Source organism: Vanacampus margaritifer, chromosome 11, assembly GCF_051991255.1.
Source record: "Vanacampus margaritifer isolate UIUO_Vmar chromosome 11, RoL_Vmar_1.0, whole genome shotgun sequence".
Classification (NCBI taxonomy): Eukaryota; Metazoa; Chordata; class Actinopteri; order Syngnathiformes; family Syngnathidae; genus Vanacampus; species Vanacampus margaritifer.
Window position 1 is genome coordinate 9,454,032 of NC_135442.1, and position 24,233 is coordinate 9,478,264.

A 24,233-nucleotide genomic window follows, 5' to 3' on the forward strand; every position below is an offset into this window, starting at 1 on the left:
TTAATGAAGCCTGAACAGGTGCTGAAAATCCACCGACATCGGCAGGGGATGGAGACGGGGGATGTGTAGAGGGGAGTGCATGGACAAGAATTTCTGATGAATTTCAATTACTGATCTATTAAAGCTAATGAGGTAAATGAGCAGCCAGAACACATTTACTAGATAGCTTGAGACAAGACCTGAGTAGCTTGACATGTGTCCTGAGTGTATGGGCGTCATCACATCATTACTAAAATGTTACCTTTCAAAGTCAGCCGTAAATATTAGCATATCAAATCTGTTTGGCTGTGTTGAATTTTAATGTTCATTTGTGTTTTTCTCTATTTGTTTTGTCCGTTGTCTGAATGTTAAGTCATTGTGCCCTCTGTTGGAGAATTTGTGAAGCACACAGATTTGATTTGTGCCATTGTTGAACAAGCAGTGCCATCTGCTGGCGTTATGGTGTAACAACTTTTACAGCAGAAATACACCTCTGTTGAAATGCCAGTTTTTTTTTATATTCAAAATAAATTAGACAAAGGTAAAACATTTCAAAACTTTTTCTTACCCCCCCCCAAAAAAAAAATTATATATATATATATATATATATATATATATATATTTCAAAACAAAAAACAAACAAACTCTTATAACTGGGATATGGTTGAATTGACCAATCAAACTCAAACTCATTAAAGTCGGCACACAAATGCCACCATTTAATTAAAATATTAAAATGTCTCTCCCATTTAGTTATTGTGGATATATTCCCAACTATAAAATTCGTCTAAAATATCCTCTCCCTCTCCCCCTCCTCTCTCTGTCTCTGTCTCTGTCTCTGTCTCTCTCTGTCTCTCTCTCTCTCTCTCTCTCACTCTCACTCTCACTCTCTCTCTCGTTGAGTTGTATAGGTTGTTGGAATGATTTATCTTGTATTAATTTTTATCCTTATATAAAAAAATGAACAGAAATTTCAAAACTTTTTTTTTTAATCTACTGTATAACTTTACGAATGTGATTTTGTGTTGAAGTCACACTGTAAAAAAAAAAAAAAACAGTATAAAAGTACATAAGTCATATTTGTTTTTACTTGCTTTATGGGACAGAAACCCGCATACACATAAAAGTACATTTCTACTTTAATGTGTGTAAAATGCATGTTAGTTTATTTTATTTTAGATTAGATTTAATAACATTTTTGAAAATTAATATTAAAGGATTAAAGCACCAGGTCAGTTTTTTTTTAATTGAGCTGATTAACGATGCTGAGCTCTCCAGAGGACGTACTCAAGCATGAACAAATATACAACTCACAAAACTGTTGAAATATACCTTGCCGTCTTTCTCAGTGCTACACTTGGTCCTGAGAAAGTTCAGCATGTCAGCTCGTATTTCCGGTGTGAACGACTGAGCGAAATCATCATTGCTGGTTATGAAACGAAGCAGAAGTTGTCCAGTCTCGCTATTTGGATCAAAGCACTCGGTGATGTCAAAGGTGTTGGGGATGGAATGCTCTTCATATTGCAGACCCAGAGTCTTCACGGAGGCCAGGACGTCTCCGGATGAGCGATACACGGGGATGCTCTCATTGCACAGCTGCTCTGAGAAAGTCCTCCACAGAAGGTCCCAGCCATCACCCACTGTGTAAACATGTATCAATTCATACCCCAATTGAAACCCCAAATTACAGTATAAGAAAGACTGCTTTTAGAGTAACAAGGACATTGTTAGTCCAATACAAAACAAAGCTGGACCTTTGATACATCTTTTAACTCATTCACTGCCATTGACAGCTATAGATGCCAAAAATTCATTTGGATTATTTCTATTAGTTTCACTTTTTTTTTTTTCACTTTTGTTATCAAGAGTATGACAACCTAGAGAAAAAAATATTGTACATTTAGAACAGATGTAAAATTTGTGATTACTAGTGAAGTCATGTGATTAATTAAATTACAATTAAATATTTTAATCGCCTGATGCCCCTAATAAAAATAAAGATTATTAAAAATTAGGGGCGTCAGACGATGAACATTTTTAATTGTAATTAATCGCATGACTTCAATAGTTAACTCGGGATTAATCACAAATTTTATATCTGTTCTAAATGTTCAATAAAAAAATTCTAGGTTTTCATACACTTGTTAACAAAAGTGGATTTTTTTTTTTTAACTAACTAGAAATAGTTCAAATGAATTTTTGACGTCTATAGCTGTCAATGGCAGTAAATGAGTTAATGTACTGTATTCATTAAGAATCCTATCAAAAATGTTAATTGTATTGATTTCACACTGTGCATCTTAATGTCTGTTGAAATAACTCAGCTGCACTTTTTTAGCATTTCATTTTGGAAACAAGTCTTTTTGTTTGGATTAGGTGTACCTCACGTTTTGTTTACATTGCTGTTCAAACATATGGAAATGTGGATTATTATTATTATGATTATGCCCAGCAACAAAGCAGACATGTGTTCATTCATGTCGATGCACCTGCTTGTGAGCTAAAATGTTGTTTAGCTGTGTATTTTTTGTCTACGTGGTGGAGATATTGGAAGTAATGACACTGACAATTAAAAACAAACGTCAAACTACAAAAGATTGACTAACAGTGACTTGACAGTTACTCAAAAAGGGCCAACTTACTTTTGACGACGGTGATCATTAGCCTGCCGTTCTTGTTCAGACAGCTGTGATAGAATTTGATGGTTTCTGTCAGGTTGTCAACGTAGTAAATCATCTGCAAAGCAAAACAGCAGTTAAAATTGTAATCCTATTGGGATATGCGGTCATATTGAATAATTAAAGAGTCACATAAAATATTCTTTAAGCTTAGTAAAATATTTCACATTTGCTAAATCCCGTTTTTTTCCCCCCAGAGAACAATTTAACAATAAATAGCTGATATTGATAATACCTGAATCATGTGAATGAAGTCATATTTCTTCACGTCTTTGACTTGCTTTCTGTAATCCTCACTTGGCATGACATGCCAAGTGAATGGAATCTTCTCAAGGTTATCCGTCTTTGCTACCAATGCTGAAACATATAATATAGTACAAATCCAACCTTTATCTGAACAGGGAATATGAGACGATAACACGAGGTCGTATGGACTTTTAACCGTGCACGCGCTTGAGAAGGTAGGTGCGTGCTGTCCGTACCTTTGAAGTTGGCGACCAATTCAGTGCTTCCCTCGACAACGTCAGCACTGATGGGAAGAGTTGGGCACACGGACTGCAGGAGAGAAAGCATCTGGACGTCCAGCGTGCCTGCACCAAGTTCAAAAATATATATATAAATAAATAAATAAATAAATAAGCTCCTCAATGTGAGATCGCTCATGTTAGTATACGAGGTCGTGAAGATGGCAGAATGTAATTTGTTGAGTGAATAAGTCCACCTCATTAGTCGCAGCTGATTTTGGGTGAGAGGTGTACAAAGTTGTCACCAAGCAATCGCCAGGGCATAATCAATAATAATCATCACATTTACAGACGGGAAAAAGAGAGCAGCCGCGAGTTGCATTTCACTCGTCACATGGGCTAACGTACCTTCACCACTTCCCACACCGAGAACAGCCAGATTGCTTTTATCCGCTGCGATTCTGCACCAACACACACAAAAAAAATAAGAACCACACAATTTTCTGACTACAGTATTTATCGATCAAATGAACAATAGAATGAACAGTAGAATAAATACTATATAAAAAATAATAAATGATAAAAAAGGGGTTCTTTTTAACCTGTATTTCTTGTACAAAAAAAGTCCATTCAGATATGATGATTGAATTCAATTATGAAATCAAATCCGCTTATAAAAAGCTGAACCAATATCAAATCAAATGAAACAATGTGATCATCAAAAATACATTTATTGTGTGAACTTTGACATCCAACAAGATGCCAAACAGGCAAAGAATTCCTGCATCAAATTAAGATCAGAGTCTTGAGTCCTGTTTACTAACACAAAAATAACTACAGCTAATAGATTTTACCACAGGAAAAACAATGGAGGAAAAAAAAGTCATCTTTTGGTGAGGCAAGGCATCAACATAGTTTATTTTTAATTTTTATAATTAGTCATGAATTTCGCTGTTCGGTTTTCGTTTCTACTTATTGTGTACAGGTCAGTAACTGACATTTGCCTTATTGCCGCCAAGTAGCACAAAGCTTTATTGTAAACCGAGCAACTCATTGAGCTCCAACGCATTGAATTCATAACATATTCTTTTATGCAGCCCACTCGTCTGCACTTGCTGCATGGTTAAGAATCACTTATTTAGACCCCTATATGAGTCATGGTTTCACCCTGGCCACCCCAGTGAAATTTTTTGGGCTGCGCCCCTGGTCCCAGTACGCATTCCCCTTAGGCTCTTCTGATAACTGATAGTCATAATCAACTTCTGGAAAAACCACAAAGCACACATAGACTAACTGCCAATTAGTAATTAGGCAAACTTTGGTGCACCCCGAAGGGCCTGCTGAGGGTGTGGCGCTGTTCTACTGTCTTACAACCAGGATGAAAAGCACACTTTGAATAGTAATGCATCATACATGATATCATTTGCAATGTGTATTTTAACACCGACTCATTAACACTTTAAAACCAGCCTCGAAAAACACACAATTGGGTCTGCTTATTCACTTTAACATTGCCCGTACCATTGACTATTTTTAATTATGCATTATGTTCTGTTATTTCATTGTAGGCGCCTATAAATTAAATAAATTCTTATTATTTTCCTTTATGAAATCTTAAAATCTTTAACATTGAATTTCTTTACTCATTTTGTTGGCACTGAAGTGAATGTCGTCAAACCCCAACATCATACATTTAAACAGAAATCATTTACTAAAGTTTGCACTAGGGTTTTCCCAAAATTGCGGTCGTTGTTTTATATTATGAGCTTTGAAAATTCCATACATTATTTTACTGCTCCTCAAGTTTGGCATAATGAATGCATAACTAGAAAAATTCCCGCGGAAATTTTGAATGGGACTGCTGACTCTTGTAAATGAGCTGAACAGTTTAAAATTTAAACGACTGGAATCGGTCAAGAAATGTGGAAGTTAACCATAATCAACATAAACTAAAACTATCTTACTGTCCCTTTAAGAAAAATGCACTTTCACGCACACACATTTGACTTGGAGACGTCACGTACCCACATTCCATTGATATTGTACGAGAGACGCACACCTCGAACAAAAGCCTCTCACGACTTAACGGTTGAAGATGCAGATTCAAGAAATGGCTCGTTAAAACGGCAAGGGTTTGGGGAACACGAGCATGTTCTCATTTTTTTAATCGGATGAAAAATGACCAAATGAGAGCAGGTTGAAAACTTATGATTTATCAGAAATGAATGGGGAGAGGTGCCTCAATTTAACATGGAAAAGATAGGCGAGAGAGTCCGCATTCTCCTCGCTTAAAGGGAAAATAAAGGTACTAAATGACACCTTAGCCAAATAAAAGTTAGTTTGTCTGAAAGAAGAGACTTGTCACTACAAAATGTGAGAATTTGATGTCTAGTGAGCAAAGATTGTGGCCATGGTGACGAGTTGAAGTGAAACTTTTGGAAATAGAAATAGATTGTTTGGTTCCCGTCACTCAAAGCCTAATTGCACCACAGAGTGTAATAGAAGGCTATTTCACTCACTGTCTTTGAACCCGCACAGGGGGGAGAGCTTTCATTCCTTAAAATAAATTTCGACACTGAGCTAAAGATGGGAAAAATTGCTACAAAATGAGCAAAAATTCATATCGGTCGGTTAACGTATGCGCGCACAGCGTGTCTTGGAAAAAGGTGCTTGATGCGTGATTTTTTCTCACCTTTATTTTTCATTTTAATAATTAGTCATGAATTTCGATGTTCGGTTTTCTTTTCTACTTATTGTGTACAGGTCAGTAACTGACATTTGCCTTATTGCCGCCAAGTAGCACAAAGCTTTATTGTAAACCGAGCAACTCATTGAGCTCCAACGCATTGAATTCATAACATATTCTTTTATGCAGCCCACTCGTCTGCACTCGCTGCATGGTTAAGAATCACTTATTTAGACATTTCATGTATGACCTTATGGCCACCCCTATATGAGTCATGGTTTCACCCTGGCTACCCCAACAGATTTTTTTTGGCTACGCCCCTGGTCCCAGTACGCATTCTCCTTAGGCTCTTCTGATAACTGATAGTCATAATCAACTTCTGGACAAACACACATAGACTAACTGCCAATTAGTAATTAGGCAAACTTTGAAGCACCCCGAAGGGCCTGCTGAGGGTGTGGCGCTGTTCTACTGTTTTACAACCAGGATGAAAAGCACACTTTGAATAGTAATGCATCATACATGATATCATTTGCAATGTGTATTTTAACACCGACTCATTAACACTTTAAAACCAGCCTCGAAAAACACACAATTGGGTCTGCTTATTCACTTTAACATTGCCCGTACCATTGACTATTTTTAATTATACATTATGTTCTGTTATTTCATTGTAGGCGCCTATAAATTAAATACATTTATTATTTTCCTTTATGAAATCTTTGAATGGGACTGCTGACTCTTGTAAATGAGCTGAACAGTTTAAAATTTAAACGACTGGAATCGATCAAGAAATGTGGAAGTTAACCATAATCAACATAAACTAAAAGTATCTCACTGTCCCTTAAAGTTATGATAAACCTCCTTTAGAATGTTGTCATACCTTTTGAACTCCCCTGGCAGGTTCTCCAGGAGAAAACGGAAAACCGTTGCGTACTCGCCCGAATGTTGCAGATAGAACAGAAAACTTTGGACCTTACTGCCTTCATATGAGCTTTGGTGCTTCTTAGTCTCTTCTGCCATCATTCTGTAAAGTATGAAGATAACAGTAACAATAGCAGTACAGCCCTGAAAATATGACGTTGTTGGTTGGCGTACCTCTCTTGTCGTATGCAACAAGTTCTGTCGTTACAGTGAAAGCAATTAAATAGTCGCTAAATGCTAAAAAAGATATAAAATTAGCATGTGATTAGTCACGATTAAACGCCCCTTATTTTTAATATATTTTTGTAAAAATTAGGCCAGTGAGGCGATTAAATTTTTTTATGAATTATTATTATAATAATTATTATAATTAATTAATCACATAATTTAACTTGTTAGCGATTAATCACAAATTTTATATCTGTTCTAAATTTAGAATATTTTTTTCTAGGTTTTCATACTCTTGTTAGCAAAAGTGGAAAAAAAATGTTAAATAAAAATAGTTAAGATGATTTTTTTTTTACGCCTATAACCGTCAATGGCAGTGAATGAGTTAATTATTATTACTACAATATAGAATTTAAAAATGGAAATATGTGTCTAAAAAAAAAGTATGTTGTGATGATATTCTTGCCTACTGACATAAGTTTTGTTGTCAGTCATACATGGACACCAAATAATCATCAATGTATTTAATTTAATTAACATTTGGCAACACTTTGCAAGGTTAATACAGTCATCAGATTTATTTAGCTGGATATAAAAACAATTAGAAAAGTCACACTGCAAGGAAAAACAAGCACAAATATAAGTACATAAGACTTCTTTTTTTTTTTTTAACTTGCTTTATGGGACACAGCAACTTGGAGACACATATAAATACATTTCTACTTTCAATCTTTGTAAAATACAGTTTATTTGAGCCTATTTTAGATGAGTTTAGTTTTTTTAAGCGCCAAGTCTTAAGTGAGCTGATTAACTTTTTTTTTTTTCTCAGCAAGTACTCAATCAAGCATGAACAGATATACAGCTCAAACAACTGTTGAAATATACCTTGCCCTCTTTCTCAGCGCTACACTTGCTCCTGAGAAATTTCAGCATGTCAGCTCTTATTTGCGGTGTGAACGACCGAGAGAAATCCTCGGTGGCTGTCATGAAACGAAGCAGACGTTGTCCAGTCTCGCTATTTGGATCAAAGCACTCGGTGATGTCAAAGGTGTTGGGGATGGAATGCTCTTCGTATTGCAGACCCAGAGTCTTCACGGAGGCCAGGACGTCTCCGGATGAGCGATACGTGATGTTGCTCTCATTGCACAGCTGCTTTGAGAAAGTCCTCCACAGAAGGTCCCAGCCATCACCGGCTGTATAAATAGGAAGCCAAAATCATGCGCTGCAGAAATAATAATAAAACCATAAAAATTCCGAACAAAACAAAAATAAAAAATAAATTTCTCATTGGTTAATGCTAAAAATAAATAAATAAATAAAAAGTTTTTTTTTTTTCATATTTTGTAACATATGTAGCGTCTTTACCGATATTCGAACGTCCTTGCAAAGTGTTTTTTTTGTTTGCTTAATTTGTTGTTTTTTTACTTGCGCATACGCATGTCAATACCCCGTGGCATTATGGGAAAAAGTGCAATTTTTTTTTAGGCATTTTGCCTACAAGTGCATTCAAAGGTACGTTATAATATGTAAAGACACTACATACGTTACACCAGTGGTGTCCAAACTCGGTCCTCGGGGGCCGGTAGTCCCGCAGGTTTTGGATATTTCTCTCCTCCAACACAGCTGAAGCTCATCAGCAAGCTCTGCATAAGCATGATAACGACCTTGTTGATTGGAACAGGTGCGTTGGAGCAGGGAAACCTCAAAAACCTGCAGGACTACCGGCCCTCGAGGACCGAGTTTGGACACCACTGCGTTACACTATATGAATGCCGACAAGTCTGCCATTCAAAAATGTTTTCTCCACATTGGCAATTCCACTTTTCCATAAAAACGTAATTGACATATTACCAATTTCTTCATTGGGTCATTTGTGCCAAATGACCACAAATTTTGCCCAGCAACAAGCGGCTGTACAAAGCAGAAATCAAGTCATTCATGTTGATGCACCTGCTTGTGAGCTAAAACGCTCTCTCATGTTTTTACTATGAACTCTGTGTATTTTTTGTCTATGTGGTGGAGATATTGGAAGTAATGACACTGAATGGGAAATAACCATGGTTTGATATGTCCTCATGTAACCTCTTATATAAGGATATGTTGTTGTCTTGAACTGTTGTACGAGTCCAGGTGCCCAACAATCTGGGCACAAGGGCGGAATCAACCTGGGAACTCTTGCCTTGTTTATACTATAGTCTTGCCTGCTTCGGAAACATGTTTTCGAGGGTGCCTGGGAGAGGGCTTGGCAAGCCCGGTGTCTCACCCTCACCCCTTTTTGTTAACGAATAAAAGACGGAGCGGCACACGGTGTGGGTAGAGTCAGCTGAGGGAAGCGTACGTTCGCCCAGCCGTTAAGCAGCTCGTTCTACCCGGACCGTCGGCTTGCCGGTCTAGTGTCAAGGTAAGCGCTGATGTGATTATATTATGCCGCTTAGCGTTAAAGTGTGTTGATTGCTGTTTGCGGGGAATAAAGGGCACAATTATTCTAGCACAGTATATCAGTCTCTGTGTATTCATTGTTGTCGCCGATCACTTACGATCCTGCATAAAAATATAAAAGTGAAGTAGTGTTTTCCACAAAACAGACACTGACAATTAAAATAAAATGAAAAATTACACTTGACGGTTACTCAACAAGGCCTGCTTACCTTTTTCTACGATGATCATAAGCCTGCCGTTCTTGTTCAGACAGCTGCGATAGAATTTGATGGTTTCTGTCAGGTTGTCAACGTAGTAAATCATCTGCAAAGCAAAGAATTGGAAGAAATGTTCATTTCGCAAAACAGCAGTTAAGATTGTAATCCTATTGGGATACGCTGTTATTATCGTATTAAATAATTAAGAGCTTAGTAAGATTTGCTTTTGCTAAATCACGTGTCCCCCCCAGAGAACAATTTAACAATAAATAGCTGATATTGATAATACCTGAATCATGTGAATGAAGTCATATTTCTTCACGTCTTTGACTTGCTTTTTGTAATCCTCACTTAGCATGACATGCCAAGTGAATGGAATCTTCTCAAGGTTATCCGTCTTTGCTACCAATGCTGAAATATAACATAGTACGAATCCAACGGTCAACAAAGTAGCTGTTTATTTGAACAGGGTATACGAGACAATTACACAGAGGTTGTATGGACTTTTAACTGTGCAACAATCTCTTGCGTTTTCTGTGTAAACATGGCCACCCAATTTAAAAATCGACAAATGACTCCATCTTTTCTAAAACCTCAGTATTTGTTGTCCGTACCTTTAAAGTTAGCGACCAATTCAGTGCTTCCCTCGACAACGTCAGCACTGATGGGAAGAGTGGGGCACACGGACTGCAGGAGAGAAAGCATCTGGACGTCCAGCTCGCCTGCACCGAGTCAAGAAATAAGCTCCTCAATGTGAGATCGCACATACGAGGCGGTGAAGATGGCAGAATGTCATTTGTGAGTGGATAAGTCCACCTCATTAGTCGCACTGGTGAACTTTAGCCGACTTTGGGCGAGAGCCGGGATGCATGCCAAATTGCTCACCAACCAATCGAAGTGCATAATAATAATAATAATAATAAGCATCATGTTTATAGACAGCTGCATTTCACTCGTCACATGGGCTACGTACCTCCACCACTTCCCACACCGAGAACAGCCAGATTGCTTTTATCCGCTGCAATTCTGCACCAACACACACACACAAAATATCATGAATGAATGAACATCTCAGTTTACGAATTTGAGAAACTTTTGTGAACCGAGGCAAAGTTTTCCAGCAATCACATCACTGTACAGCATTTGATTCTTGTTTGTCGCACTGTGGGATGTGGCGGACATTTTGTGTGCATGTTTATAACATTTTATTTATTCTTATTACTGTATTTTTTAAATAGTATTATTACAATTGTACAGATGGTAGATTTTGCCAAACCTATATGCACAACAAGATCACAAACATCAGTCGCATGTTTACCTTATACAGAAAACCACAAAGCGACTAACAGGTAATTAAGTCATTTGGGTAAACTACGATGCAACCACGAGTTTACACAATGCTCCTTATAAACCAAATTACACCAGTTTATATCATTAACCTTGTGTATTTTCCTTTGTGAAATCTTATCTTTAACAACATTTTTTTTGTACTACTCATTTTGTTGACAATGAGTTTAATTTCTCCAAACACCAACTCCATACATTTAAAATGAAAGCAGTTACTAAAGTTTGAACCTGGGTTGTCCCAATGTTGTGGTCAGTTTTGAGAATGTCCGTTTTTAAAATTAAATTACATTGAAATCAATTAATGATGTATTTTGGTAAGTTTTGGGTCCCAGGAAGGAAGTTCATCATTATTTCGGATCTGATAGCCTATAAAGTTATGATAAACCTCCTTGAGACTAGTCCACAAGATACTCTAAACTCAGTCTGTGTTGCACTAGAGGTTGAATTTTTTTAAACAGTAGACGTGTGAATAATCAATATTTAGGATAATCAATTCTAAAAGACGTTTTAGTACCTTTTGAACTCCCCTGGCAGGTACTCTCGGAAAAAACGTAGAACAGCTGCGTGCTCGCCCGAATGTTGCAGATAGAACTGAAAACTTTGGACCTCACTGCCCTCATACATGCTTTGCTTATTCGTCTCCGCCGCCATTTTCTGGAATGCATGAAGATAACAGCAACAGTAGCAGTACAGCCCTGAAATCGAAAATATTACTTCGCTGATTTGTTTACCTGTCTGCGGTGTCGTATACAACAAGTTCTGTCAGCCAAGTCAAAACTTCGCGTGCCGTCCTCTATTGTCGATTTCAAAATAAAACCTCAAATTTCATTTATCACGTTTTCAACCATAAATTAGGGCTATAATACATATATATCATATTTTTACGTTCAAACTTTAAGCTTGCTTTGCATAAAATTCTATAAAAGCGGAACAGTAAAACGAAGGTGAAACACAATTCAATAATTTTGACGTGCTGGTTAAATGGATTTTACCGTAACGCTGAAAGTAAACAGCTGTTGCCGCACATCAACATTCAGACCAGCTCCCATGAGGTTTTGATGTGTAAGTGTAACTAACTTCATACACTTGCCAGAGTTGTGTAACCGAGTTGATATTACAATGAAAGCGGCACATTGAATAGTCGAGTATACGTAACACTTATGTGTAAATAGCCAACAGTATACTAGTATGCAAGAGGACAACATATTAAAAATATAACTAATTGTGTTATTATTGAGTAATTTTGCTGAAAAAACAGAGCATGTGATAACCGTCCTTAAATTTAAATAAACTGACGTTAAGTCACAAGACAACGGTTTAATTTCACATCACAACCTGGTAACAGCTTATTTATTTATTTATTTGGGTCTACGTTGTTGCTTTTCTAAACGATTCAGCCATCAAGGTGGCAACCCCAAGGTTGAATTTTGAAACAAGTAATATTTCTGACAATGATGCACTGAGGTAGTGCTTGTTTAAAAAAATAAATGAATAAAACAGTAGAAGATATTTCACAGTGCCACCTACTCAAAATAGCCTCAAGATGGTGCTATCACCTCAAATACTGTACAGCAGTGTAACGCAGTCAGTTCCCTTATGTAATACTTGTATAAAAGAACACAACACTATAGAACTTTAAGGATCTGATTAACGTTTAAAGTGGAGAGCACAAAAAGTATGTTGTATCTTATTTTTGCCAGCTGACACGTTTTTTAGTCAAAGCTCATTTTCATTTTCAGTCTCTAAGCAAACATAAGCTATCCGTATAACATGTAACAAACTTTGTTTTTAAGGTTATGCAAAGCCTTTTCTGCTACTTGTGCCAATTGGTCTGTCCACAGAAACACCAGATTTATACAGCAGTCCATTTCTGTGTTGTTAGCTAGAAAACAGTTGTGACAAATGTGGGTGTGTAATTGTGTAGCTCATTTTTGTGACATTATGCAGACTATTAGGAATATTTGTTGTCCTTTGTTCAAGCGGAAAAAAACAACACTTTGGAGATCAAATGTGGGAAGTCTGTCATATTTATTATGTGCAAAGTTCACAATGACATTTAGACATTTATGTTAGAGAAGCCTTACATTTTAAGAAGGCATGACTTTTCAAAAGAAGTGACAAAAAGGACTATTCCGAGTCAAGTTTAAAGACGAATTTCAATGACGTTGACGCATTTTGCCTTTCTGTAAGTGACTGATGTACAAAAGTGTTACTTTAGCAATACAAATCTCGGTGTGTGTAGTAATATTTAGACATAATATATAAACTACGACAACGCTTAAACATTACAGGTTGTCAAGGCGCTAACCAAACCCGGAAAAAAAAAACCAAGAGGGCGCATTTTGAAGCGTGCCATTGGACAATAACCACAAATACGTCATGTATGACGGATCCTGAGCATAGCTGCCCGCTCAGTTCGCCGGAGCCGACAACCCACGAAAAATTAACCGATCAACACATAAAATGCAAGAGATAAAAGTATGGAGGTAAATGTGGTGCATAAGTAACTTGTAAAAAAAAAAGTATACATTTATATCTGTAAAAGTCGTAATTTGTATCTGTAAAAAAAAAAAAAATGTACCTGTAAAAAAAATGTGGATCTGTAAAAACAAATTTGTACCTGTAAAAGTCATGATTTGCACCTGCACAATTTTTTTATTTTTACCTATAAAAGTCAAGATTTGTACCTGTAGAAAAAAAGTGTAAATTTGTATCTGTAAAAGTTGTGATTTGTTACAGGTACAAATCATGACTTTTACAGATACAAATTTATACTTTTTTCTACAGGTACAATTTTTTTATTTTTTTTTACAAGTTACTTTTGCACCATATTTACCTCCATATAAGAGTGCCAACAATTTTTGTTTCATTTGTTGATAAATTAAGCTGAGGTTAACACAAAAAAAAAAAGAAGAAGTCTAATGCACAAAATCGGCCCTTGGCCCTCGGCCCACCGCCTACCTAACTTCCACGGCATCAAAAGAAAACATTCACCACCCCGCAAAAAAAAAGAAGTGTTACACATGCACACAAAAAACAAAGGAGCGCCACCCAGTGGAGCGGTGCCACACGGTACTCAAGCATGAACAAATATATATCCCAAACAAACGTTGAAATATACCTTGCCCTCTTTCTCAGTGCTACACTTGGTCCTGAGAAAGTTCAGCATGTCAGCTCTTATTTGCGGTGTGAACGACCGAGAGAAATCATCGGTGGCGGTCATGAAACAAAGCAGACGTTGTCCAGTCTCGCTGTTTGGATCAAAGCACTCGGTGATGTCAAGGGTGTAGGAGCTGCAATGCTCCTCGTATTTCAGACCCAGAGTCTTCACGGAGGCCAAGATGTCTCCGGATGAGCGATACGGGGTGATGGTCTCATTGCACAGCTCCTTTGAGTAAGCCTTCCACAGAATGTCATAGCTACCACCGGCTGTGTAAACATGAATTCTTTTGAACTTCAACTCAATTGATACATTGTTTAATGTATTCATTAAGACTCCTATCAAAAATTGTAATTGTATTGATTTCACACTGTGCATCTTACTGTCTTTGAAGTTTGCAGTTGCGTAAAACTAAACTGCTGTTTTTAACAATGTCATTTTTGAAACAAGTCTTTTTTTTTTTTTTTTTTTTTTAAACATTGTACAGGTACTGTTGGCTATACCTAACGTTTTGTCTAAATCGCAGTTCAAAGGTATGGAAGCATGGATCTGCCAAAATGGAGTCAACATTTTCGACTGGAAACCTCGTTTGAACATATTTATACACATTCAAAAGTATTTGGAAGTAGGTTCAAACCTACATGCAAACAGGTTCAGACGTAGCCTACTTGCAAATACGTGCAAATGAGCTTGCAGGCAAAATGCTAAAACAGAGCATTTTCTCCCATAATGTTACCGCAAGTCAATACCCCGTGGCATTATGGGGGGTGGGGGGGGCAGAGCAGAAATCATGCAATCCAGAAATAATAGCAAAATTGTAAAAACATGAATAAACAATATTTACTTAGTTAGTATTAGCAAAATGGGAAAATAAAATTTAAGCATGTGCAAACCATTACCCTGTGGTTCATTTGGATGTTTTTGCCAATTGGAACATATTACGTGTTACATATTTCTGGCGTCGGCCAAAACCTCGTGAGTCACAATATGGATTATATTTTGTATTTTTTTATGTGGGTGTCATTTTTACAAATTAATCTCCAATTTAAAGTCTTGAAAATGGCTTGTTCTCTTTGATGATGCAATGTCGTTTTGGGGTCTCCTGAAAAGGGACGATTTTGGAGGTACGAGGTTTTGGCCAGCGATATGTTGAAATATATCAATACAAACAAGTTTGCCTGTCAACATTTTTTCTCCACTTTGGCAGTTCTACTTTTCCGTACAAATGTGATTGACATATACCAATTTCTTCACATTATTATTATTATTATGCACAAGCGGCTCTAAAAGCAGAAATTTGTTCATGTCGATGCACCTGCTTGTCAGCTAAAATGTTGTTTAGCTTTTTGTCTACGTGGTGGAGATATTGGAAGTAATGGCACTGACAATTAAAATCAAATGTCAAACTACAAGAAGTTGACTGATAGCGATTGGACAGTTAGTCCAAAAGGTCCCACTTACCTGCTCCCACGATGATCATAAGCCTGCCGTTCTTGTTCAGACAGCTGTGATAGAATTTGATGGTTTCCGTCAGGTTGTCAACGTAGTAAATCATCTGCAAAGCAAAGAATTGGAAGAAATGTTCATTTCGCAAAACAGCAGTTAAGATTGTAATCAATCATTGTAAAAAAAAAAAAAAAAAAAAAAAAAAAGATTGTAATCCTATTGGGATACGCTGCTATTATCGTATTAAATAATTAAGAGCTTAGTAAGATATTTCACTTTTGCTAAATCATGTGTTTCCCCCCCCCAGAGAACAATTTAACAATAAATAGCTGATATTGATAATACCTGAATCATGTGAATGAAGTCATATTTCTTCACGTCTTTGACTTGCTTTTTGTAATCCTCACTTAGCATGACATGCCAAGTGAATGGAATCTTCTCAAGGTTATCCGTCTTTGCTACCAATGCTGAAATATAATATAGTAAGAATCCAACGGTCAACAAAGTAGCTGTTTATTTGAACAGGTTATATGAGACAATTACACAGAGGTTATATGGACTTTTAACTGTGCAACAATCTCTGAGTTTTCTGTGTAAACATGGCCACCCAATTTAAAAATCGACAAACGACTCCATCTTTTCTAAAACCTCAGTATTTGTTGTCCGTACCTTTAAAGTTAGCGACCAATTCAGTGCTTCCCTCGACAACGTCAGCACTGATGGGAAGAGTGGGGCACACGGACTGCAGGATAGAAAGCATCTGGACGTCCAGCTCGCCTGCACCGAGTCAAGAAATAAAATAAAATAAAAAATAAGAAAAAAAATAAGCTCCTCAATTTACGTATATAGAATTTTTTAACCTAATTCTGGTTACTTAATTCTGTCTGTTAGCGAGAGCCACCACATCGTGATAACTTACATTGATGTTTCTGCATTTGGCAATTTATTATTATATTATATTATTAGTATGGGATTTTTTTTAATAGGCTTTAGGTGAACTGATGAATACACACGCACATACACATACAAAAATAAATAAATATATATATATATATATATATATATGTGTGTAAAAAAAATATATATATTTAAAAAAAAAAAAAAAAAAGGAGAGCAATGATGATGTCAAATCGAATGAACAATACTGAGCTTAAAAAAAACAACAACAAAAAACAGCTGCATTTCACTCGTCACATGGGCTACGTACCTCCACCACTTCCCACACCGAGAACAGCCAGATTGCTTTTATCCGTTGCAATTCTGCACCAACACACACACACACACACACACACAAAGCACATTTCTCACAAAAAAAAAACAACATAAATTTCTCCAACCAACTCCATTCATCTAAATGAAAAGCAGTTACTACATTTTGAACCAGGGTTGCCCAAAAGTTTGTAAAACTAAATTCAAGTTCATCTTTATCTTTGGTTTAAGTTCTGATAAAATCCCTTAAGACTAACTAGTCCACCAGTTACTTAAACTCAGTCTAAGATGCATTAGAGGTTGAATTCTTTTAAAATGTAACTATGTGAATATCAATTACAGTACAGAAGACATTTTTGTACCTTTTGAACTCCTTCGGCAGGCACTTCAAGAGAAAACGGAGAATTTCTGCATGCTCGTCAGAATGTTGCAGATACAACTGAAAAATTTGGACCTCACTGCCCTCATACATGCTTTGCTTCTTGGTCTGCGCCGCCATAATTCTGGAATGCAGGAAAATAACAGTAACAATAGCAGTAGAGCCCTGAAATTGAAAATATGACTTTGCTGATTTAATTACCCGTCTGCAGTGTCGTACGCAACAAGTTCTGTCAGCCAAGTCCAGACTTTCCCTGTGGCGTCTGTTGCCTAACCGAGTTGACATTTCAATGAAAACAGAACGTGTGCAGATCACTTGATGTGTAAATAGCCTGCAGGGCAGACTCATCTGCAGTAATATATATATATATATTTTTGTGACTAGTCACACAACGACACCAAATAATCATCAATGTATTTAATTTAATTAACATTTTGCACACACACACACAAAAAAAAGGTTGGAGTTCATACAGGTCAAGTTATCAGCTATTTACTGATATCAAAACAATTAGTAAACATTAAATAATTGACAATAGTGCAATCGATCAAAGCCTACATTTGACTTATTGACACAACATGAAGAGAACACGCAAATTAAAGGTTGATTCGAACCCCGAAACTGTAAGGTAGACGTGCAAAACAAAAGTACTGGACCCATCACTCCTAATTAAGACAATGTTGTTATTTTCTCTCTTTTTATATGTTCATGACAAATAAGAATGTTTCAATGTTACTCAAAATAATTATTGCTTGCACAATCAATAAATGTTTTACGATGGCACTTTGACCCTGGATTTCCCATTCTCATTCCAAATGAGAACAATTGTGTTCCACGGTTAATGATATAAAACAATTTGAAGCCGATTACAATTGAGCGATATTAGCTACAATAAGTATTTAACTTGATGACTAGAAAAGGAACTTTTGTCGTTTGTTATTTTTGCTTATTTTGCACACATACCGAATCCCCCACAAAACTTTTATCTGGGCGAATCAACAACGATCACTTCGAGGTTGTTATTGAAGACAACTTTGCCGTCGGCCTCCAGAGAACAAGCCGGGTCCCGCAGTAACTTCACGACGTCGGCTTTGAGTTGCGGCGAGGCCGTTTGGCTGAAGTGATCCACCTCGGTGAGGAAGTCGAGCAGCAGCTCTCCGCTCGGGTCGCCCTCCGTGAAACACTCCGTGATGTCCATTTGGGAAGGCAGCACGTAGCTTTTGTACGGCACGCCCCCCGAGTCCAGGATGCTTTTGACATCTGCTGTGGTTGTGCACTGACTTATTTCGCAGGTACAGATCTGACCTCTGAAGGTCCGCCACAGCTTTCCCCAACCGCTCTCACCTGAAAATCGACCAGACCAGTCTTTTATCTCATGTCTCGTTCATCTTCTGATGTCTGGGTTGCAAAAATTGGGAAAACTTCTCATGGGAATGAAATAGAAATGCATAAAATCGCAGTAGGATACGGGCTGAATATCTCACAAATGTAGGGTTTGCTTCAGGGTTCCTAAATGTTTGCTTAAGGTTGCAAAAAGTTTTTCTTGTCACAAAGAAGTTTAAACATGTTCAGTTGGCGACTATTAAAATTCTTGGTGGATGTCTGCCAAACATCGATGCGACCTTAAACAACAAACGTTTTGTCAGGGTTCTTAACTCATTCACTCCCAGCCATTTTCACTGAAGCAATCCCCTTTGCTCCCGGCTGCTTTACTAGATTTGGATTTTTCAAGGCCCACAGAATAGTGTTCTATTGCTCTAAAAACATGGAACCTACCAAGAAAAGATTAGTTTCTTCTTTCATCAGGAAAAAAAATATTTATATATATATATATTCCTATCTCTTTCCGTTTTGCAGCAATTAGCATTAGAATCTAGCAAAATTTTATCATTATTCACAAATTTGTTTAAAACAGTGGGTGAAACAGCTTGTAGCAACATGGCCCTGGTTGATCTCTTATACTCTGCTGCCACCTGCTGGCCGTTTTTGTAATAACTACTATTGCTTCATGCATTCTCTTCATTTCAGAGGCTGCATCAAAGCCTTCTGTATGCTCTAGCATGAAAAAACATACAAAACATAAATATCTTTGTCTTTAGGAGCATGGTAATGTTTAAAATAGAAAAAATGAGGATTCCAAAAGGTTGCAAACAGTTTTTCTTGTCATGAACATGTTAAAAATGTCTTTGCGTCAAAAAAAACAGTTTGCGCCTGTTAGAACTATTTGCAATATTTCCACAATTCCTAACCTTGACTTCCATGGAAAATTTCCGGAAAGAGTCCGGAAATATATCGAAAATGTCCCCCCCCTTTTGTAACCTAACGTCCGACACAATATTTTTTTTATATGGATGCATTTACTACAAACAAACAACTGACAGTTTGGCAATTGTATTATTTAAAAAAATAATAATTTTGATGACTATAGTTTTGAGCTAACAAACTTAAACGTTTTAGTCTAATAGATTATAGTTTAGCGCAGGGGCGGGCAAACTCGGTCCTCGAGGGACAGAGTCCTGCAGGTTTTGGAAGTGTCCCTCTTTCAACACAAGCTGATTCCAATCAACAGGATCATTCAACACAAGCTGATTCCAATCAATAGGATCATTATCAGGCTTATGCAGAACTAGCTGATGAGCTGATCATTTATCAGCTGTGTTGGAGAAGGGAAACATCCAAAACCTGCAGGACTCCGGCCCTCGAGGACCGAGTTTGCCCATCCCTGGTTTAGAGCTAACAAACCCACAACTCACCATCTCCGGAAATTAGAACATTACAAAAGAAATAATGACAAATATTTCTGGGCAGAAATTGGCTTTCTGAAAAATATTTTCATATTGTATTGCTGATGTCGGGCAGAAAAAGTGGAATATATATTATGCATCATTAAAAAGATTAAAAGTGTGAGCATTTTTTGTTTTCCTTGCGTTCTGCAACTGTCTCTTCCTTTTCACATGCGAGGGCATTACAGTTTGTATATTGCAAAAAAAATAAAAATCCATAATGATCACTGAAAAATTCTATATTATTGAGATAGCTAAGTCCTTGTATTGGAACAGGCTGAAAAGGTACACAGAGAGAAGAGAAGAAGGATCCCTTACCAGACACCAGAATAATGAGAAGCTTCCCATTCTTGTCAAGGAGACTCCGGAAGAACCTGATGGTCGCTTCAACATCCTTGACATAATAGAGCATCTGTTGATTTCACCACACATCAATGAGCTTCACATTTGGATTCATGGAATGACATCACAGCAGACAAACCGATTTTCTCCGATGGCGTAACAGAAAGCAAAAGAACGGCAACTTCAGATTGTCCGCAGCACTCACCTGAATCATGTGAATGAAGTCAGCCTTCTGTGTCATCTCCTTTAACTTCCATTGCTCCTCAAACTCGGAGGCAGTCATCTTGTTCCACTTAAATGTGATGTAATCCAAATCGGACTTCTGTGACACCAACACTACGTCAGCAGATGCAAAATGGACAGTTGAGAAAAAGGATATTTTCACTTAGCGCTTTTCGTAACGCTCACAATTAGATCATGGAAGGCAATTTGCATATAAATTGAGATTACGCCACTGTAGAAATGAGAGATTTAATGATAACGGCAATATCGTGATATTAACTCATTCACTGCTATTGACGGCTATAGACGTCCAAATTTTTTTTGAACTATTTCTATTAGTTTAACAATTTTTTTTATTGTACATTTAGAACAGATATTAAATTTGTGATTAATCGCGAGTTAACTAGTCAAGTCATGCGATTAATTACAATTAAAAACTTTAATCGCCTGTTGCCCCGAATTTTTTACATTTTCTTTCTTCTTTTTTTTTAATTCATTCACTGCCGTTGACGGCTATAAACGTAAAAAAAATAATTTTAACTATTTCGATTAGTTTAACATTTTTTCCCACTTTTGTTAACAAGAGTATGAAAACCTAATTTTTTTTATTGTACATTTAGACGAGATATAAAAATTGTGATTAATCGTGATTTTTTAATTTAAAAAAATTATCGCCCCTAATTTTTAATAATCTTTTTTTTTTTAAATGAATTTATTGCAGTGAATGGGTTAAAATGATGTCATGTGCGCGCTGTGTACGTGAAGAAGGGAACATGCAGTTCCTTTTTTCGGCCACAGACGGCAGTAGTGATTTGAAATTCAATATTTTGCGTCCAGTAGTTTTAACTGGCAACGTGATGAGAGAAAAGCAAAGCTACCTTTGTAGCTATGAAGCTGCTGGCTGCTGGGCTCTACCACCTCGTAGTCCATCATCACCCCAGGGTGCTTCTGACGCAACTCCGAGAACATCTCCAGATCAATGTGACCTGCAGGCACCAGCCCCGTTTCATTTTCAAACACAAAAGCATTGAAAATGGGAGACAAACGTAAATATCTGTGTTTAATGTTTCAAATTGCATATGCCGTATGCATGTTAAAAATTGATATCACGCTTTAGACTAAAAAATGCTTGGCAGCAGGATTTTCAGTACATTTAACTTTTATTGTCCTTTAGAGCGTGTAACATCACCACAGCGGGTCGGGAGTAAATAGTGCAGGTAAATGAAAAGGATTGGCTTCCACATAAATACAAAGTAGCAGCAGCACTTGAGAACTTAAAGTTGTGCTGCCGCATAGTGAAAGAATGACCCGATCCGGTCTGTGACAGAGGTTAAAGATTTATCAGACAATTGAACAGATAAATAAAAACTCTTGGGAGTATTTATTTTATTTTATTGCTATGGCAATTAAGGACACAACAGTGTAGTTACTGATTCAAGAATGCGTCCTCACCTTAGGTGACCACAGCAGAAGTTACTCAGTTATATAGCGTGTCATTAAATGTGAAGTTGCATCGGCGATAAGAAAGCTAATGTGGTCCTCTTACCGTCACCGCTTCCAACTCCAATAACATTCAAATGGGGCTTCCCGTTTCCAATGCTGTGGAGAGAGAACAATATAATAAAATATTGAGATAAATTATTTCTGTAACGTAGAATAAATATCTTTCTGTAAAATTCATGGAATAACGTTAGAGGCGCGTTTAAATATGACTATATTCCCATGGAGTAGTTTTGGTCTCAATCCAACCTTCCACCACAATATTAGTACTAAACAGGTGTGCGAGTTGGATTACCTGGCCACGATGTCCGGCAGGATATTGTGAATAAAGTCTTTCATACACTGATGTTCGGAGGAGCGCTCCAGAAAAAGATGGAATGCCTTCTGGTACCGGTTATCATCGTAAACCAGACTCCTCAGTGGAGATGTCATGATGCAATGTCTGGAAAAATAATCAAAAACACAATCAACTCACCAACATTAAATTATATATATTTTTTAAATCTACACATCGCTGTGATGTTGTGGAAGCTTTCTGTGATGAGAGCTTATGCTGTAAAATGTGATGACAAATATGTCAGGAAAATTAGAACAATATATTTTTTTTATTTGGGGTTAATCGGAGCTGCTAGTTATCAGGTGTGCACACTTGTGCAACCACATTTTCTCAGTTGTTTATCTTTTTTTATTCATTCGCCAAAGTTACAAACTAAATTAGTGCTGTAAAAAAAAAGAGACTTATGGTTTTATTTAATTTATATCACCATAACCTGGCATTTTAGCAGGGCTATGTAGCCTCCTTATATTCACTGTACTATACAGCGTGGCATTCTAATAGTATGTTACATAGTTCATGTGTATTATTATTTTACTTCTATTAGTATATATTGATTTTATTTGAATTATGGCGAACTCATTACACTTCACTGGCCCTATACATACTGTACTGTACATAAACTAGTATGTACTATATTGTACTCGTACATAAAAGTATGAACTGTAATCCAATAAATCGGCTTGTCCATTTATGTTCGTCGTGCGCATGTGCAGTGATGATCAAATCATGTAACTAGCAAAATTACTTTCTCTGATTGTAGGATGTTATATTACTTCGGCGTTACTTTTCAGAACAACATGTATACAGTATTACAGTTTTATTAGTAGCTGGATTCAAAAGGAGTAAGAGAAAAATCACGCTTTGGCGATGACGTCACCACTTTCTGATTTTTGGACGATCAATCGTCAATTTGCGACCGGATTGGGTTTCTTGATCAATCCAGGCGAATCGAAATGCATTTCCCGTGTGTTAAAGAATGTTGGGGGGAAATGCTTGCAATGCAGAGGGCGGAAGTAGAATGAAAGATGACGTAGCAAAGCACTTGTGGGCAACATGCAGGTAGGTGAAAATGGTGATACAGGTGCCATGCATAGCACATTCCTGTTTGTTTAGATGAAATCACATTAAATATTAATGCACTTACTGTGTGGGGCTGTGTGCAGCAGTGCGTAGTCCAAGCGAGGAATGAATGTTCACTGACTGCGGCATGTAAAAAAAAAAAAAGGGGAAAAAAAAAGATCCTCCCACCTTTGACGCACTACTCAGGTTTCAGCGCTAGGGGGTGCCATAGCTCCCCTTGGAAAAACAGCAGTGGCGACATACGGATTTTTGTCACAATTTAAAAGTGCAGGACGGCACGAACACTCACTCAATGTTAACTTGTTTGTTTTACTTCACATTTTATGGCTGGACAAGGACTGTTAAGACCAAACTATTTGTATTCAAGCAATGGAAACATACATTTAAACGATTGGATTGAAGCAATACATAAGACTACAGATTGTTTATAGTAAATGACATTTGCAAACAATCTAGATTATCAACATCATGGCCTCCTTACCGTCCTTCCGGCCGTTTTATCAGGCTGTCCCTAAGTGGATACGGTATTTATCGTTTCAGTCACTTCTTGGGTCTGTGGTTGGTTACTAAAGCAAACTGTAAGCAACAAGACGTCCCAGTGCTCATTAGTAGAACTACATCCCCCTGACGACATTGTTTTAAAGCAATACAACATCAAGTACTGTATATATACTACAATAATGAGCTGTCGCAATAAGCTAGTATACTGAAAAATGGAATTGCTATATTACAAATGAAGACAAATATAATGCATACGGTACATTGTTTCACAGTGTAAAGGTCAAGCCTGGGGAAGAAAGGAGTAATATTTCACAATATGTTGTGCCTTTTGCAACATTTGTAGAGCTTGTTATACCGTACTTTAATGCCAAATCAGGAATTAGGGCCCAGCA

At 37.1% G+C, this 24,233-nt stretch overlaps 4 protein-coding genes across 4 annotated transcripts; all 4 read right to left on the bottom strand.

Annotated features, from left to right (window-relative positions):
• Nucleotides 1-1,266: 1,266 nt before the first annotated feature.
• Nucleotides 1,267-6,830, bottom strand: LOC144060833 (histamine N-methyltransferase A-like). Its single transcript, XM_077580704.1, has 6 exons — nt 6,691-6,830; nt 3,530-3,582; nt 3,140-3,247; nt 2,893-3,014; nt 2,622-2,715; nt 1,267-1,619 (listed from the first exon to the last, which is right to left on the bottom strand). The coding sequence occupies exons 1-6, from the start codon at nt 6,828-6,830 to the stop codon at nt 1,267-1,269; spliced, it is 870 nt and encodes a 289-aa protein (XP_077436830.1).
• Nucleotides 6,831-7,628: 798 nt separating this feature from the next.
• Nucleotides 7,629-11,932, bottom strand: LOC144060577 (histamine N-methyltransferase-like). Its single transcript, XM_077580254.1, has 8 exons — nt 11,875-11,932; nt 11,614-11,675; nt 11,397-11,536; nt 10,509-10,561; nt 10,150-10,257; nt 9,825-9,946; nt 9,548-9,641; nt 7,629-8,092 (listed from the first exon to the last, which is right to left on the bottom strand). Exons 3-8 carry the CDS (start codon nt 11,531-11,533, stop codon nt 7,740-7,742), a joined length of 867 nt encoding a protein of 288 aa, XP_077436380.1. The 5' UTR covers nt 11,534-11,536; nt 11,614-11,675; nt 11,875-11,932; the 3' UTR covers nt 7,629-7,739.
• A 1,772-nt stretch (nt 11,933-13,704) lies between these two features.
• Nucleotides 13,705-17,424, bottom strand: LOC144061028 (histamine N-methyltransferase-like). Its single transcript, XM_077581046.1, has 6 exons — nt 17,060-17,424; nt 16,696-16,748; nt 16,158-16,265; nt 15,834-15,955; nt 15,504-15,597; nt 13,705-14,311 (listed from the first exon to the last, which is right to left on the bottom strand). Exons 1-6 carry the CDS (start codon nt 17,422-17,424, stop codon nt 13,959-13,961), a joined length of 1,095 nt encoding a protein of 364 aa, XP_077437172.1. The 3' UTR covers nt 13,705-13,958.
• Nucleotides 17,425-17,478: 54 nt separating this feature from the next.
• Nucleotides 17,479-24,019, bottom strand: LOC144061029 (histamine N-methyltransferase-like). The gene is made up of 7 exons (XM_077581048.1): nt 23,405-24,019; nt 22,219-22,365; nt 21,970-22,022; nt 21,302-21,409; nt 20,407-20,537; nt 20,178-20,271; nt 17,479-18,420 (listed from the first exon to the last, which is right to left on the bottom strand). The coding sequence occupies exons 1-7, from the start codon at nt 23,467-23,469 to the stop codon at nt 18,059-18,061; spliced, it is 960 nt and encodes a 319-aa protein (XP_077437174.1). The 5' UTR covers nt 23,470-24,019; the 3' UTR covers nt 17,479-18,058.
• Nucleotides 24,020-24,233: the final 214 nt, after the last annotated feature.